Source organism: Leopardus geoffroyi, chromosome A2 (assembly GCF_018350155.1).
Source record: "Leopardus geoffroyi isolate Oge1 chromosome A2, O.geoffroyi_Oge1_pat1.0, whole genome shotgun sequence".
NCBI classification, from domain to species: Eukaryota; Metazoa; Chordata; class Mammalia; order Carnivora; family Felidae; genus Leopardus; species Leopardus geoffroyi.
In genome coordinates this window covers 99430955-99450321 of record NC_059331.1, presented here as the reverse complement: position 1 = coordinate 99450321, position 19367 = coordinate 99430955, and the positions used below count along the sequence as shown (strand labels likewise).

The 19367-nt window shown below is 40.1% G+C and overlaps 1 protein-coding gene across 5 annotated transcripts in view; it reads right to left on the bottom strand.

Annotated features, from left to right (window-relative positions):
- The window catches only part of DYNC1I1 (dynein cytoplasmic 1 intermediate chain 1), a 315653-nt gene that overhangs the window by 69940 nt on the left and 226346 nt on the right, over positions 1–19367 (bottom strand). For all 5 annotated transcript variants that reach the window (XM_045494852.1, XM_045494850.1, XM_045494854.1 and 2 more), the window contains one exon: positions 1414–1560. In XM_045494852.1, the coding sequence (XP_045350808.1) occupies positions 1414–1560 (147 nt within the window). The remainder of the gene's footprint in view (positions 1–1413; positions 1561–19367) is intronic.

Sequence of the window (19367 nt, the reverse complement as noted above, 5' to 3'; positions counted from 1 at the left end):
GCTCCGTGCTGTCAGCGCACAGCCCAACGCCAGGCTCCATCTCACGGACAGTGAGATCATGATCTGAGCTGATACCAAGAGTCGGACGCTTAACCGATTGAGCCACCCAGGTGCCCGATAATAATCGTATTTTAGCTGTGATGATCATATCCTAAGTTACTTGAAAAAGAAAGCTTAACTCTTTGGAAGAGCTCCTGGATTTGGATTTTCCCCAAAAGCTTATTGCTCTAACATTTGGATTTATAATATTTGCAATTTCACAAGATAGGCTCATAAACACACCAGATATGCACATACAGCCAGGAAGAGGATTCATGTTACTTGAGCAAACACCTGCATCAAGCCGTCTTCTCCTGGGTCACAATTTTCTGCTATTAGTTTGGAGAAATGGGGTAGGCAAGAGCAATTTTCCAAGATTCCCAAGAACTAGTTTCACCTGCATGTGTCTCAGGCCCAAGTCAATCAGAATTAGGGCTGACTTGGTATTTGTCACTTCCCATTGTCAATCTTACAAGAATGGAAGAATTTTCCTCTCCATGGTCTTAGCTAAAGCAGCTCCAGTCCTTTTTTAAAGCTAGAATGGTTTTGAGGCCAGCTGATGAAACAAATGAGGCGACCACATTAAGGAAATTGAAACAATAGTAGAGCTGTATTTTTGGGCATAATTTGGGCATTTCAGAGAAAGAACATCAGTTACTCTGAATGTCAAGGTAGCAAGGATTGATGGAGACATGCCTGTCTTCTCATTCCTCCTAACAACTGCTAAACACACCTGTCATTCTCTTAAAGGAAATGACAGAGTAGTTGTCTTATGAACACTATACTGAACCTCTTCTGCTAAATTGTGGGTAATGGTTTTGAGATGTTGACTTTTAACCCGAGGGATTATATTGTCACTGTAGACTTTACCGTTGAAACTTACAACCATGCATTCCAGAATTTAAAGTCATAGCACTCCCTCAAATCACAAATGGAAAAGGACTGTTGGCAAAAGTCCCGTATACCATCCCTCGACATGAAATGCTTACTCCTCAGGGCCCATTTGAAAATACGAGTTTCCATGTTATACTGTTAACGTGAAGGGTTACTTTACAGCAATTTCACCGATGCCTCTTCCAAAGTTTCTCCCTGTGTCTTTTTCAGTTTTAATCCATCCTCACCTCACCGATGGTCTTTGGATCCAAAGAGATCCTTTAGATGTGTGGAAACTTGTAGACCATTAAGAGATTTTTTTTTCCAAATTCAGTGCTTCCTTCGCCTACTTTTCACGCTGCTTTATTGGTCAGTCAGGTTACGGTCACTATAAATTACATACATTCCGGCTTGGAGTTACTGACCGCATCCGTACTTCCATCAGTCATCCTCTTACAGGGCTTGGGTGGCTGACAGGGGAGTGACAAAAAGCTGACTTACGGTGTGTGCAGCAGCTGACAAGGGTGTCCTCTGCACTGGTGTCCTTCGATGACTGCGATTATCCCACAGGACAATCTGGCCCGAGTAAGTCCCACCAACCACCAAGTTGGGATGGAAACGAGCGAAGCACACTGACATCACAGAGGACTGGGAGGAGAAAGGGGGAGAAACGTGTACTGTGAAATGGTTGGAGAAGGCTTGTTTCTTCCTGAAGAGAAAACAGTTCATCACATCAACTCAACACATCCTGGAAAACAAAAAGCAGTTGTTAAATGCAAAATTAGTAGACCATTTTGTACCTAAATGCAGACTTTTTTCTTGAGAAGGTTGGTCAACGGTTACCCCTTGAAACTTGAAATTTGATGTCCTGGCCATGTCCTCAAATAGGCATAAAACCTATCTTATGTGCATCTTTGTTTTGTGGTATGTAAAGCTTGGTTTGTGGACACTTCCCATTTATCAATAAAATTGCATCAGAACAAATATTAATTCTCCACTAAAATCTTTACAAAGTAATTCTTTACTCTGAGGGCATGGCTACATGAAATTATACTATATACAGTGTTGGCAAAGCCTCAAGGACTTTGAGACGTGGTGCTTTTTTGGGATTTTTGTTTTTGGCTTAATGTAGACTTCTAGGAAGTATACCGACCTCAGACTGATCAACTGGTTCCTCCCTAAATTCCCTCACCTCCCATGGGCATTCTCCTGACCTTAATCCTGCCCACTTCAGACAATTCTTAATGTTATTCTTTGCCCTATTTTAACAAAGTCAGGAGTGGATTTCAGTCCAACTCTACCAGGGCCTGTCATAGCATCACGAATGTGGTTTTTGAAATTCCACAAAAGACTACTGGACACTACCTTATATAGGAAATTACTTAGGACCAGGATACACTTAAAATCAGGTTAAGTTGGTTGTTTCACATTTGTTAAAATGTCCATTTTTATTCCCATAGAGCTTTCATGTTTGTATTTATTTATATGTGGAAGCAATTGTTTTTATGAAATGTATTTCATCCTTCCAATTAAGTTCAATGAATGACCTTGTGTATAAGAAAGGCACTGTACCAGGCATAATGGGAATACAAAGGTAGTCATTGCCCTCAATAAACTTGCGCCCTGATAAAGGAAACTAAAAAGCATGCATGCTGATGACCAAAACTGCATTTGCTGCTAGTTCATACGTGCTAGTCCAAGCCTTCCTATGAAATAGAAAAGGGCGCCTCTTTCTTTGCATAGACATAGTCACGTGGGAGAGGTGCCTGCCATGGCTAGTGGAGAGTGAGGTGGATCTTTGTCCTCACTTGTCCCTTGGGTTTGATATCCTTGCACAATTTGCACACACAAGTGTGTGAACGTGATTCATGCCATGACTAAATCACAGCAGCATGCATGTGTGTGCATGTATGTCTTTGTGTGTGTGTGTGGGGGGGGGGTGAGTGTGGAAGATTAGCTGGGAGAGGGGAGAAAAGAGGAGAGTGGAAAGAGTGGATGGTTCAAGAGACCTCATGAATGGGAATGAATCACCCCTTGAAGTACAGGTGGAACTCTCAGCACGTGGAAAGGAAAAGAAGCAGGCACTCCTGGGAGATGAGATGATAGGGAGAAGATTACAGGCACCCAAACAGAGGCTGGTGAACAGCCCACAGTCTTGTTTGGCTGGGAAGAAGGTTGCATGGTAGAGGCAGACGGTAGGGAATGTGGCTTAAGAGGCCACCCGGGCCAGACAAGAGAGGGCCTTGAATGGCAGGCACTGTTTGGAATTTTTTCCCACGAGCAACAGTGAGAAATCACAGCATTCTGAAGAAAAATGGGAGAGGATCAAAGGTTGTAGCTAAGCCAGCAAAGTAGGAAAGTGAATGAAAAAACATTATGATCTTTTCCTGACTGGGAAGCTAGACATCCATTTCTAAAAAGATCAGATCGACTATCAACCTAACTCTTCCTTGTCTGAAACAGCCTCAGCTACGCTGAGGTAGAATAAAGAATGCAGACTATTTTTCAGTGTCATGTTTTCCTAGTTTGAATGATTTTCAGTTCCAATTCCTTGAACACGATTAGATGGAGAACATGCTTGTGCCCCAATCTGGTTTTCATAAAGTTCAAGAATAACTCTCAATAATGATACTGAATTAAAGAAAAAGAAAATAATGCTGGTCAGCTTCTTGTTTTACACATCCCACAGAAACGATTCTTAGTTTTCAACTGATGAAATTCTTATGTTGTTTGAGCTATGTTGGAAACATTTTCTTTCAAGCTTCAGACTTAAAATTATCCAGGTGGTATCAGCAACTGAATTTACCAAAGCTCCAATCAATATGGATAAAAGAATACCATTAAATTAGGAAAATCTAGAATTCAACCACTTGATTGCTTTTGTGTTTGAGTTAATTCCCAGCAAACACTGTTCCAAACTTTGAACAGTTTGCTAAGAGACCAAACTAGAGAAAAGTAAGCAGTGGATGTACTTCTACGAAACTGAAACGCATAGTTGTCAATCACCTAGAATCCAACTCCAGGAAGTGAGAATGCTTTCTAATTCCTACTTTTTCATTCATTCACTTGTTTTTCATTCATTCATTCATTCATTCACTCATTCATTCATCAAACACAATGCCCACTGAGTACTAATGAAACCATTTCAAAAAATTTTAAATGTGATAAAAACTCCCACTCTTGAAATCAGAATTCTATTTGCATTTGACAAAAAGTCAAATTCATGCTAAACAGATCACAATCCCTTAGAGCCCTGGAGTTCTGCTACCAGAGTCTACCTTGTTTTGCTGCAAATCAATCTTTACAACATCTCCATGAGGAAAAAGAGTAGACACATTTATTTTTATATTTGGAAGATTAGAAATGGAAGAGTAGTTATGTGATTGTCAATTTCACTTATATTTTAAGCTCCATACATTATTATAATATGCATTCTACATAGTATAGACTATAAAGGTTCAAAACAGATCTCCAGGGTATGCTACACTTGACATACTATCATTCATATGGAAACACTAAGGCAGTATGATCTCAATTATCTAGATGTAAAGTTTAAAATTTAGTCATTTCTTGAGATGTTTTTAAGTGCCCCAATGTTTGATGTAATGGTGACAAACATTTGGATGATCGACTAAATTTTTCTATTTTTCATCCAAATGTTTAGGTTCTCTCAGTCACATGGGAACAGTCCCCTAATTGCAGAGAAAGCTCTTCTTATTTGGAAAGTCTGCATCAACCCCGAGGAATAAAGTCTTGGAAAAACCCCTGTGATCTCCTGCTCTTCGTACAGCTCCTGATCTACTTGTTGTTGCCAATTGTCTTGGAATTTATTGACTGTCAGCATAGACAGCAAAGGATGATATCATCCTGTCAGTTATATCGATTTGGTAAAGGGTAAAAACAGCATTCCAGAAGCATTGACTGACACTATGAAAATACGTGGGTTTTCTTCTTGTTCTCATTTGCACACTACATTTTCTGAAGACATATTTTATGGAAAACATTATCAATAATATTAATGTTACTTTAAAAAATGTCATCACTTTCCTAAGCATTTAAAATTTTGTAATTAATTCAGTTATTCAGGGTCATAATAAAGTGCTATTAAATTGTATGGTAAATACAATTTAGACAAGCAAAATTAATTGAAAACAAGAAGCTTCCCTACCTTGTTATTCTTAGTTTTATAAGAATATGTAACTATATAGATATTTTTGGAGTTTTAACTTATTACTTATTTTATTTTATTCTTTAACATATAAGAGGCTTAGATTTATTTTGAGAAACAGCATATGCCTTTAAACATTCAAATCAAGTAGTTTACACGAGTGGAAAAATAGTGCTAACGTTGATGAGAATTTCTGGATAATGTTAATGTCTAATCAGTATAAGTTTTTCTGACACCACAGTCGAACGTTTTTATAAGGCTAGTGATTTCATCAATATGGCTCAGAAGTATGATTAACTAGTTACTAGTACGTTAAAAACTTGATGTAAAACTGGTGAGTGTGACCTGATATATTCCAACACAGGTGACACAGAGACAGTATCACACCAGGAACCACTGTATCCAAGGGGGCAAGCACCACATTTTGATTATTTCTGTATCATAGTTCCATCAAATCAGGACAAGCAAGGTTTTGAGACTATGTTTTAAGGATCAGGGTGTCTCTAGTGACAGGTTCTGGTTTTCTACGCAGACATGGCAGCCCGGATGGTCCTGGGGAAACTTTATTTTTCAATCTTGAGCGGACCACATGGTTACTGGCCGTCCCCGCAAAGGCAGCCTTTCCCTATGCCTGTTGCCACACGTTCACTTGCACATGAGCTGACCCACTAAAAAGGATTCCATACCCTCATCATCTATTTCAAGAAAAGGCAGTTTGTGTTCCCCCATTCACAGGGTGAATTCAGAGACGAGACGGGTGGAGACGCCACTTTCAACGTCTCCCTTCACTCCCGACACACACAGCATTCAATTGCAGTCGGCCCCAACCCCTCCTTCAGCGGCTCTGGGGGCTGTTTTCTATTTTATAGAGCTAATCCTGGCCAGTTGAGGGTCGGTACTTCCCCTTAACCACAGACCCAGATGCCCAGGGCAAACAGCCTCTGGTCACTGTTGGTTGGGCAGCTTGCTCCTTATGTTCACATTTGATACGGTTGCCCGAGTCCTTTTGTGTATGGCACCCTGCCCACTCCCCAGCCACCGTGCCTGGGTTGGTGGGGAGAGGGGTCCTGCATTCAAAAGCATCTCCTATTTCAAGTACCATCTCTTCTGGGGAGAGGTTGGTCCCAAGAGGGAATGGCCATATTGTTGCCATATGCTCTTTAATGGTGGCTGACATTTTATTTGCCTAAAAGTAAATGCTTAACTGTCAGAGGGCTGTGAGGCAGACAGATCAGATGCTTCTGGCTACTAGTGAGCTTGAATATATTTCTGCAAGTACCTAAGAAACCCACAAAGATATTTCTTTTGTTAATGAAAACACGCATAATTAGAGAAAACTGCTGTCGAAAACCCCTCTTACAGGCAATCATGTAGCACCAGGCATCTGACAACATGGAAGGTGCGAAGGTGGTAAAGCCAAGACAGGAGTCATGAATTGGGCACTTAACTTTAATTGAAATGAAGGAACGGGTCTCTTTTCCTTTCAGAGCTCTCTTTTCTTTTGCCTAAGTCTCTATCCCAAGGTGCACAGTTCATTCATCTAAACTCTAAGAGTGACCATCTACTGAAAGTTCTCACCCCATTAGTAATGGAAGTGCCCAGGAGCAATGACTAAATGAGCTTGCTTGCTACCTCTTGACTCAGTTTATATGAAAAAAAAAAAAAAAAAGCAGCTGATTTTAATATTTGATTTCCCAAAGATTAGGAACCTCTCATTATGATCATCTTTCCTATGATCCCTTGGAATTTTTGTACCTTTCAGTAGTGAGATGCTTCTGTGTACCAAGAGACAGACCTGGACTGTACTGAGAATACAAAGTTGGTGGACAAACCACAATGAGATGCCCACGAGGATGGCTATGATTTAAAAATGTTTGCATGTCAATTACACTTCAATAAAGCTGGGGGTGGGGGGAACCAAAAAAGGGGGGAATACCAAGCACTGGTGAGGATATGGAGAAATGGGAACACTCACACAATACCAATAGGAATGTAACATAAGGCAGCCATTCTAGACAACATACTGGCAGTTCCTGAACAAGTTAAACACAGAGTTAACATATGATCCAACAATTCCACTCCTCGGTATACACCTAAGATAACTGAAAACATCTGACAATGCAGAAACTTGTACACACATGTTCATAGCAGCATTATTCATTATAGCCAAACAGTACAAATAACCCAAAAATCCATCAACTGAGGAGTAGATAAATAAAATGTGGTAAATCCATACCATGGAATATTATTCATAAATAAAAAGGGGCACAGCACTGATACAAGCTATAACATAGATGAACGTTGAAAGCATCATGCTAAGTGAGACAAGTCACAAAAGGCCACATATTGTATGATTCTATTTATACGAAATGTCCAGAATAGGCAGATTCATAGGGACAGAAAGCAGATCAGTGGTTGCTTAAATGGAGGTCAGGGGGCCAATGGGGAATGACTACTAATGGGCATAAGGTTTATTTTGGGGGTGATAAAAACTTTCTGGAATGATGTAGTGGTTATGGTGGCACAACTTGGGGAATACACTAAAAAAAACCCCCACTGAATTCTATACCTTAAAAGGGTGAATTTTATCTCAATTTTTAAAAAAGTTAGTATGCAGACACCTTCTGATTTCATGGAGCTTACCAACCTTATTTCTTATCTTCGGGACAATTGTCTGGACTATTTTGATCATTCTTTCCTCAAACAGTTATTTGATTTTTTTTTACTTCCCCTTGAATATTTCCTTCAATTTCTACTCTTTGAGAGGCACTGAGGTGGAAAGGGAGGGTTGGCACACTTGAAGTCCCTAAAGCTGACCTCCTGCTCTGACGCCTGCTAGCTGTGTGAATCTTCTAAGCCTTATTTTTTTTATTTTGTGCACATTTTCAAATTATTTATTTATTTTAAAAAACTGTGGTGAAATACACATAAAATTTATCATGGTAGCCATTTAAAATTTTTTGTAATGTTTATTTATTTTTTAGAGAGAGAGAGAGACAGAGAGAGAGAGACAGAAACTGAAGCAGGTTCCAGGCACTGAGCTGTCAGCACAGAGCCTGACGCAGGGCTCGAACTCACGGACCGCGAGATCATGACCTGAGCCGAAGTCAGACGCTTAATGACTGAGCCACCCAGGTGCCCCTCATGTTACACCATTAACCATTGTATAAATGTTACACCATTTTTAAGTGTACAGCTCAGTGACATTAAGTACACCCGCACTGTTGTGCAACCATCACCGCCTTCCATCTCAGAACATTTTCACCTCCCCCAACTGTAACTCCATGTCCGCTAAACACTAATTCCTCATTCCTCCTCTAAGCCCTTAGCAAACACCATTCTACTTTGTTTCTATGAGTTTGACTATTCTGGGAGACTCACATACATGGGCTAGAGTAGCATTTGTCCTTTTGTGACTGGTTTATCTCACTCAACACAATGCGCTAATGGTGTTAGTACACCCATGTAATGCTCCAAGTGTTACTACATTCATGCTGTAGCAGGTCCCATAATTCCCTTCCCTTTTAAGGCTGACTGATATTCCACTGTATGTTTATGTTCCCATTTTGTTTATCTGTTCACCTGTCAGTGGACATTAGGGATTGCTTCCACATTTTGGCTATTATGAATAATGTCACTATGAATATGGGTGTACGTACAAATATTTCTTCAGGATCCTGCTTTCAGTTATTTGGGGTATATACCTGTAGGTGGAATTGCTGGATCATACTCCATTTCTAATTTTTTTAAACTGTCATACTGTTTTCTATAGAGGTTATATTTTACATTCCTACCAGCCATGCACAAACATTCTGATTCCTCCACATGCTTGACGGCCCTTGTCATTTTCTACTTTCATCCTGTTTTGTTTTTTATAGTAGCCATCTTAATGGGAGCCTGAATTCTCAATTCATAACAGGAGAATGATAGTTCTCGCCCTGCCTACAAGCAGGTCATTTTCTTTGCCTCTGTTCCCTGGGGCTGTTGGAAGATTTGAATTTAGTAATGCAGTTTAAGACTGATAAACAATATGCCCCCATATAGTGCCACACATGACTACTTTGCGATTTGGAGAAACATTCCTGTGGAAAATGAAGGTCCAGAGGACTCCTCATTTTGCTTAACGAATCCTTCCTAAGCAATTCTCATAGTAATGCTTGCTCCTGCCTTGATGATCGAGGCTGACAAACTGTCTCCAGAAGTGTTACTGCACCTTTTGTTACATGGTTTAACTCTTTGGAGTCCTTATTTTTGACAAGCCCTGCTTCCTGTCTGGGACACTGACTCTATTTCCTGTTCCACAGACCTTCATCGCTGGTTATACTTCCTGTTGCAGGTGGCAATTCCAAGTCCTGATATTTAATAAGTTTGGATAATGAGGAAGAGAAGGAAGAGGGAAAATGGTGCAATGTTGGCACCAGAAATGACTGCAATAAAGACCTAGATTAGATTCATGTCACATTGTCATTCATATGCATGTTCATAAGGCAAGCACTGCAATTTTGGGTGACATTAGGATCTAAATTGTAGTTGGTAGTACATTCAGTGCAAGTACTTCTGAATACCACAAAATTTCAGGGCAATGGGATAATCTGCACACTACTCCCAAAAAGTTTTCTGAAATCAGATTCTTTTTTTTTTTTTTTTTTTTTTTTTACCATATTTCACACCTTGAATCAGTGCTGGGAAACTACTTATATGTGATGTGACTTTGTATCTAATTATTACTTACTCATCATTCACCTGTATCGTCCATATAGGTGTGTGGACCCCTTAGGCTGTGTTCTAAATCATTGTTACTCCAAATTTGCTTGTACCTTAGCATCATCTGAAGAGCTTAAAAAAAGATTCCTCATGCTCAAGGCACATCCCACACCAACTAAATCAATTTCTAGGGGTAGGACTCAGGCATCAAAATTTTTAAAAGTTCCACAGGAAATTTCATGCGTAGTTAAGTGAAAAGTACGGTTTTAAATCAGTGGTTCTCAAACTTATCTGAACACAAGAAGCACTTAGAGAGTTTATTAAAAACAGATTCCTGGGTCCCAGCCTGGGACTACTGAACCAGGATTTCAAAGAGGCCTGGTGGTCCATGGATTTAACACATGCCCAGGATCTTGTTGAATTGTTGTTGAGAAGTTTGGAGAACCCAAGTCGAAAACAATGAATTCGTAGACTATGACCCAGTCACAGTGGGATGCGTTTCCTTTTGCATCAATATAGGCCATGCCTGGGTTGTTTCCTTCATGGATCACATGCTTTGGTCACAACCTGCCCAACAGAGACACATGTAGTATAATAATTGTTCATCTGCTACAATGCCTCGCTTAATTCCCTTCAATTTTATTTGCTAGCTTTTACATTTCCTTCCCCTTTCTTCTTCCTCTCCCTTCCTAAAAGATTGAGCTCTTAGAATAGGACCAATAAAAAGGGCAGTGAAGGTTTGGTTCCCAACTTCCCTTCAGCATCACTCTTCACACTGGCACCAAACATCTGAAAGTTCTTATTTATTAGTAAGAAGGATAACAAACATCATCATTGTCACACCGTTTACATTGTTATGCGCTGCGGGGGTGTTCCAAAATTTTTGAGTACCTACTAAGTGCCAAACCTGGTATATATTGCTGTATCAGTCCTACTAGGTGAGTAATTTTTGCCTTCATTATTTCAGATTAGGAAACCCAGGCATGGACACATAAAGCCACTGACCTGGATCAAATGAATACCAGGTGGCAAAGCCCAGATTTGAACTATAGGCTGGCTGATTTAGAAGCCAGTGTGCCACAAAACATTGTATCAGTTGAAAACCAGGTGCATTTTCTCTTGGAGGTACACAAACTCCCGCTCCTAAGCGCCACACCTCTGACTTCACACTGAGGACTGATAATCACCGACTAAGCCTCATTCATCCCCACATGGCGGACAGGGATTTGGGGCACCCTGGCTGCTACAGTGGCCTTGAGTCTCCAACCCCTCTCCGGTTGGACTTATGTTGCCGGTATAGAGAATGATCACGTGACTCAGCTCTTAGCCTACCAGTTGTGACAGGTGACAACAGAGCTAATTAGTACCAATTGTGGTGATATTTACCATGAGGTGGGTACTTCCTGCTGCGAACTGATTGAGACCAATTAATCATTTCATAGGAGTCTACTGAACAGCTAGCAGCTGGAAACCGATTGCATCACTACTGACAAGCTCTGTATTTATTGTCACTGCTTTGGGAGAAAAATGTGTTTTCATCTTGTCACTATGCAGCCAAACCAAAAATGCCATTCCAATACAACAATTTCTTCGTAAATGAGTGTTTATCCCCCAAATAATTATGTGAATTGTTATTAATTATTGTAGAAGGGAAGAGTGCCCCTGAAAAAGCATTAACAAGACCAACCCAACAGCAAGGTGGAAAATCTTGGCAAAACATCCTTTAAAATGCAAAGCCATTCTGGGATGTCTGGGGTGGCTCAGTTGTTTAAACAACCGACTTTTGATTTTGGCTCAGGTCATGAGCTCATGGTTGTGAGACTGAGCCCTGCACTGGGCTCTGTGCTGAGCCCGGGGCCTGCTTGGGATTCTCTCTCTCCCTCCCACTCTGCTCCTTCCCTCCTCTCAAAATAAATAAAGAAACATTTAAAAAATAAATAAAATGCAAAGTCATTCTTAGAAAGTAACTGCTTCAGACTATCACCTGCACAAAGCATTGGAAACATTCCTTGTGCCAGGTGTTGGCCTGGATAGGACCCACCTGGTGTTAACACTGAACAACAACTGGGAAATTCCTATTTCTTCATAAAAGGAAAGTTTGTTTCCTTTACAAACTTGGTTTATAAAAGGAAAAGTGGCTCCTACACCCCCTTTTTAAATTAATATATATATTTTTAATTTTAGTTAACATAAAGTACAATATTGGTTTTAGGAGTAGAATTCATTTATCCATCACTTACATACAACACCCAGTGCTCATCACAACAAGTGCCCTCCTTAATGCCCATCACCCATCCAGCCAACCTCCCACCTCTCCCTCCGTCAACCCTTAGTTGTTTCTCCTTCATTAAGAGTCTCTTGTGCTTTTTTCCCCTCTCCCTTCTCCCCCACCTTCCCATACGTTCATCTGGTTTGTTTCCTAAATTCCAATCCTATTTTAGTCATCACAACTAGTAAGAGTTCTATAGAGAAGTTGGCACAAATTTATATTTTATTTTTTCATAAATTCCTTATAATAGTTCTAGATTTTTAGAAAAGTAGTGAAGATAGAACAGTTTCCATACACCTCACACCCTTTTCCCTACTGTTAACACCTTCCCTGTTGTTACATTCATATAGCACATTTTTCACAAGGAATAAATCAATATCAATACACTGTTACTGAAATCCATGCTTTGTTCAGGTGTTCTTAAATTGTACCCAATGCCCTTTTCCTGCTCCAGGATTCCATCCAGGAGACACATCACCTAGTCATCATGTCCCCTAAGGTATCTCTAGACTGTGACAATTTCTCAGACTTCTCCTGTTTTTGATGATTTTAACTGTTTTGAAGAGCACTGGTGGTCAGGAATTTCCTAGAATGTCCCTCAACTTGGGTTTAATTTTTTTTCTTATCATTAGGCCTAGACAAAAATCTTTTTAGGTCTTACAAACATTTGAACAAAAAGAAACCCAAGTTCCAGGTCAGTTAGTGAAAGGGGATTATAACACACACACACACACACACACACACACACACACACACACATACACACAGTCCATTTTTATAAATTTGTTCTAAAAACTTTACTATGGATAAAGCAAGGTGGGGCTGTACCCCCATATCTGGAAATAAGGCTCACTAAAACATGCTCAGGTCAAAGAAGCTTTCTCAGTACAGAATTCTAATCATTTACTCATCATTTAGTGTGTCTTTTTCAGGGAATAAGAAACCCAGTTGCTATGCCTGGGCTGGAATAGGATTGTGTTGCAAGGTGAAAGTGAACTTTTGCTTTATAAAAAGGACAAAAAAGCATAGGAAGAGATGAATATAGGGGTTGCTTTATATGTTAATGAGCACCAGCTTTCTTCAAATCAAATGTCTAAATCCTGCTTAATTAAAAAAAAAAAAGGAAGTTGATATTTGGATATGTCATGTGTTGACATCCACCACTTTGACTTACGGGGGTACGAACTAAAGAGAACAGATTACTTTATTCAAGAGAGAAGGAAAAGACTTCCAATTTGACAGGAAAGAGTGTAGGCGGCATTAACTTCAGTACTTGTTAAAACATGAAGGATTAATAGCGAAAAAAGGGAGGGAAGAATTGTGAATGTCTCCAGTTCAGTATCTTCAAAAATGTTTGTGGTTTCTGAGAATGGCACACCCGACCACATGAAAGTGACGCTAAGGGACTCAGCCACACGACTTCTCTAAATCCAGAGCTGGGACTGCTCTCCTTTTACCATCAAACCATCTTACTTGAAGTGTAGCCACAAATTAAATTTATTTTTTATTGAAAAAGTACTAAGTCCTTACCAAGAGGGCAAACACAGCATTCAGAAACACTGGTCCCTCACCCCCTTCCCTGCCTCCTGCCTCCCCCACCCAACCTTGACAGAGTAAGCCATGTAAACCATGTAAAGAAGAGCCAGTTGGTAGTCTATGAATTTTTCCTTGGCCATGTACAAAAGGCAGTGATGGCTTTCAGCTGAATCTAACAGAATCCGGTTATCAGCTATTCTTTTTTACAAACACAATAATAAACAGGCTGATCAGATTCAGACCTGTTGTATTGGCAAGAATGTCTAAAAACGATTGTACGATAGATCTGTCTTGCTTTGTGGACAATTTCTTTCTGAATTTATAGGATTTGGGTTTTACGCTTGAGATGCAAAAAGGAGGAAGAAAATATACAGCCTCCCTCTGTCTGTCACTCAACAACCCCCTGCTGATAAAATAAATCTACATTTGGAGCGTCCACCCAAAGAGTCATGGAATGTCCCACATTAGATTATTACCAAGCCACTTAGATCAGAAATTATAGGGGGACCATTAAAAAAAAAAAAAAAAAAACAACCTAAGGCATTCCACTATGCAAACGCTCTTCACATGGGTTTTTTGATTGACTGTAGTGGTTTTGCCAGCTGTGACAGTGGATGGAATCAGTTGGATCGTTTTAAATTTAGCAAGAAAATAAAATAATTTTGCAAAAATAGGTCCTTTCTCATATTAAAACTACATGGTGAATACAGACCTCGGGGGAAACAAATGGGAAGTGAGGTCCTCCAGCCAAGAAGTGATGTGGCACAAAGGCAGAAGCAGTCTTTGTCTCTTTTCATCTGCCTGGCATTACTTAGATACGCTGATGCCTGCAGCATGGAGATGAACCAGACGACCTGTTAGACTGTGTCTAGCTTGGTGGTTCTATTGGTACATTACTACTTTGAAGTGCTGAGAAGGACCAGAAAAAAATGGTGTAAGTGCCTGCTAAAAGACGGATGCAAGAGACAAGGGTGAACTGACTTTTGTGATTGTCACCCAATCCTGAGGCCCACCCAGCCCCCAATTTCCACACCAATGTTTTTCCCACTGAAGATTCTTTGATGTTTAACAAGAGACCCAAAGAACGAGAGAGACTAGAGTGTGGAAAGGGTTAGAAATCTGTCCTGGTTGCTCATCTCCAAGCAGAAAGAAATCCCCTCTCAACATAACATGTAGGTGTACTTAGAAGACCAGAGGAGGGGCGCCTCGGTGGCGCAGTCGATTAAGTGTCCGACTTCAGCCAGGTCACGATCTCGCGGTCCGTGAGTTCGAGCCCCGCATCAGGCTCTGGGCTGATGGCTCAGAGCCTGGAGCCTGTTTCCGATTCTGTGTCTCCCTCTCTCTCTGCCCCTCCCCCGTTCATGCTCTGTCTCTCTCTGTCCCAAAAATAAATAAACGTTGGAAAAAAAGAAAATTTAAAAAAAAAAAAAAAAAAAAAAAGAAGACCAGAGGATAAATAGGTATCAAATTCCCCAGTGTTCAGCCTGAGCTGGTTTTTATTTTTTATTAAAAAATTTTTTTTAATGTTTATTTATTTTTGAGACACAGAGAGAGACACAGCATGAGCAGGGGAGGGGTAGAGAGAGGGAGACACAGAATCTGAAGCAGGCTCCAGGCTCTGAGCTGTTATCACAGAGCCCAATGTAAGGCTCGAACCCACAAACCACGAGATCATGACCTGAGCCAAAGTCAGATGCCTAACTGACTGAGCCACCCAGGTGCCCCAATCTGGAGCTGGTTTTTAAGAGAGTGACAAAATAGAGAAACAAATTCAGTGACAAACAAAAATGTATGAATAAAAAATCCTTTGGGATCAAATGGCTAAATTTATAGCACTTTTGAGATTTTTCTCTGTCCTTTTTTTGTCTCCCAGGGGAAAACCCTACCTCACAAAACTCAGAATGTACAAATTAAAGGCCATTCACATGGAGTTTGAAGCTTCCAGTTTTGGGAAAAGAGTGTAGAGCCATATGAAAGGCTGTCTGTCAACAGAATCCTGTCTGAACCATGTCCTTCATTGGATGATATGGGTGATAGTGCTGGTCAGCTGGAAGAAAGGAATGTGATGGTAATTCCTAAACACATGTGTCAGAGTAAATCCAATATACATGCCAGTCAGTTATGATAATGGAGTGGAATACGTTACTTTGTGCATATCTAAATAAAAATACACACAGACAATATTTCTTTTCCTTTTCCCTAAAAAAAAATGATTTTATGTAAAGAATAGCAGCAGTTTTTCATAGTAATCTGAATTTTGTTTATAGACTTGTGATGATGAGCATTTTATTTTTGGAACTGGTTGCTACAGTTTGCTACGAGATTCACAAAGTGCCCAGCATTATTTCTCAAGTGTTGAAAAAAGAAAGGTGTCCAGTGTTCCTGGGGAACCAGAAACAATATGAAACCAGATGATGAAGAGTTAAGAAAAACTTCTCAGCCTGCTAATGAACTCCATCCTGCCTTGGTGAGACCACCCTCCTTTTAAGTAAGAGGTAATTTAATATGCATCTAACTCAGTTGTGTTTGGGTTTCATCCAATCTAAGAGTATCAGTGTGATAAATTATAATGAATTGTCTGCAATACTTCACAAAGTGACTATAACAGAACTGAAAAACAAGATCTCTCAGCCTGATTTTCCAACTCCATTTGAATACTTTTTGCCTTATTCCTGTCAGACCACTCTGAAACTTGCAAATGTTTCTTATAGCTCCCTCACACTGAAAAGTTATGTGCTTCGAGCTCCATTTGATTAGATCCACAATTGTTGGCTGTCTCTATTAAATCAAGCCCCACACTTGAAAATGACACCAACTGTGAGACCAGCCAAATAATATAGCAAGAGAACTAACATGGCTTCTTTAGTTTCCAAAAGGTTTCTTTACATGTTAATTTCCTTTTGTAATCCACACTGTGTGCTCGGAAGTAGGTTAGTGAAATGGCCTCCATTCCTACTTCAGATTTTGAAAAAGCCAGCTGGATCCAGACACTGTAGTGTCTGTAGGAAAAATGGGCAGAGGCTGAAAAGAGGGTCAGGAAACTCAAATTCTAGCAGGGGCTTGTGGTACAGCTGTGTGACTTTGCTCACGTGACTTAACTCCTTTAGGATGTACTTTCTTCATTTAGGTTAAGAACCACTGTCCTAGGGAAAAGGCCTTTTCATTTAATGGCTTTAGGTAGCTCCAGCTCTTCAGAATGCAAAAGCAGGACTGTTATTCTACAGATGATCCATCCTAAGATCTATAGATGATCTATCATAAATAAAAACGAGGAGATTGGCATTAAGCTGTTTCCTGTGTTGGTTGGAAGACAGCAGTCTTTAGGGTGGCACGTGAAATTTGTGCAGGAGGACCAGGATGGGATTTTTTTACCCCTCCTATTCATAGACTACGGATGTGTAGAGATCCATGGGCTGGTGATCAAGACCAATTTTCTGTGTGAAAATCCTGTTAATTCTATCAGGCTTAACGTCCTCATGGGCAAAATACTGGGCATATTGGACTTGTAAGCCTCACAAGGGCAAGAGGTATACTTTTCTTTTCTGTGTTGAGCTTTGTGCCTGAGACGGTTCCTGAGAACTAGTAGGTACTTGTATTCATTTCCTATTGCTGCTGTAACACTTCCACACACTGAGTGGCTTCAAACAATACAAGCTTATTACCCTATGCTTCTGGAGGCTAGGAGGACAAAAACTGAGGGGAGAGCAGGGCTGCATTCCTTGCTGGAGGCTCTAGGGGAGAATCAGTTTCCTTGCCTTCTTTCCAGAGTCTACAGGCCGGCCCCATTTCTTGGCTCACAGCCATCCTCCATCTTCAAAGCAGCAATGGCTGGTTGAGTCTTTCTTCTATCACATCATTTTGATTCTGCTTCCATCATCACACTTCCTTCTAAGCCTGGCTCTCCTGACTCCCTCTTTCACTTATAAGGACCCACCCTTAAAATCACATTGGGCCCACCCAGATAACCTGGAATGATCTTTTCTTAAGATCTTTAATTCAATCACATATACATAACTGCCACATGAGGGGACATATTCACAGGTTCCTGGTATTAGGAGGTAGACATCTTTGGGTGGCCATTATTCTTTCTGCCTACCACAGTGTTCAATAAGTATTTGATCAACTTGTAAATATTTTGCAAAAACGGTAGGGTAAATACTTTGAGTTATTTGTAAAGTTAGCCAATTCCCATCACCCATCACTAACCAAAGTCATGGTCACGTGTGCATGTACACTTCTGATCCCGCTCAAATCTACAACCTTCATACTCATTCAGGCTCATGCTCACCTGACCTTGTTTAGGCTTTAAAAATGCATACTGGTTCTATTTTACTCTCTTTCATCTGGTAGACAGAATATAATCTGTTGTGACAGATTTTCCTGACCAAGTTGAGTGAATTGCTCACTGTCACATAGAGACGAAAACGGAGCCAGAATAGAGATGTAAAACCCCCTTCTACTTCCCTTGCATCCCATCTCATACTCAACTCTTTTCTCCAATTACCATTGCAAACAGATCAACCAACAAAGAAGAGAGGGGGGAATCTTCAGGCAGAAGTAAAGATACACGCATCATATTGCAATCCTACCAGTGAAAACCCAAGCTTCGTTCTGTTATTAACAACCTCCAAGTCATGTACCTTCCCCTCCAAAATAAATGCTTCAAATCGAGGCCATAGTCCCTGAACTGCTCTCCCACTAGAGATGCTACTAACCACCATGTCGATCAAGACCCATACACCTTCTGTCGAAACTCTTTCAGGTTTTTCTCTTGGCATTAAAAAAATATATATGACAGCAAACTACCTCCAACTGCCACCCAATCCTCCTCCCACCAACACAGGTAAAGTTTCAGGATGATTTTGGCAGGCAACCCATAGGAACCTTAGTGGTGGACAATTACCTATTTTCATTTTGAAATTTTCAATTATTTTGAAGCAACTGATATTTTATGCAGGTTAGTTTGTGTCACTTAGGGCAAATTTCTACCACTTCTCAGTCAAAGCAATTACAGGAATCCTGTCTTATCTTTGACTTAACTGTAACATTCAGAAAGGGATGACAACCTAATGTATTTGTTTAATGCCTATTCTATCAAGGCAGCATATATAACTGGTATCAAAGAGTAACTGGGAATAATTGTAAATTAATTTAACACTACACTTAAGATAACGACAATAAGGGATAAGTAATGAAAACTTGATTGACACGCAACAACACTTCAGCATTCAATACCCCAGGCATTCTCTTCTTTTAAATCTGGCAACCAACCACACCACATTACATCAGTGACAAAGTCCACAGATTTACTTACTGGTTATCTTAAGTACAAATAATATATCTCTCTGTGGCCTAGAGGAAATAATTGTGCGAGACTTATAAGGTGTAAATTCTCCAGAATAATTTTTCCTGCAGTTCTAGTAGATCACCAAATATTTAAAACCTACTGTTTGCACATATAAGCTTCCTGCGGTGGGTCTGACACAGCACATAGGCTCTCACTAAGGAATGTGAATTTCTATGGGAAAATCTAGTTCAAAGGTAAATAAACCTCTAATACGTATTTTTTTTTCCTTATTTAATTCCATATTCTTGATCATGAGCCTTAAAATGTAAAGAAACTGATCCGGAATTAACATCAAGAGGCAGGGAAAATAAACACAAAATAAAGTTTAATTTCTAAATAACTACTCCTGGAGTCAGAAAATGCTGTAACTTGGTGGTGATAATGTCTTTCACATGGCAAATACGAGGTACTGTGGAAAGTTCCATCTATGT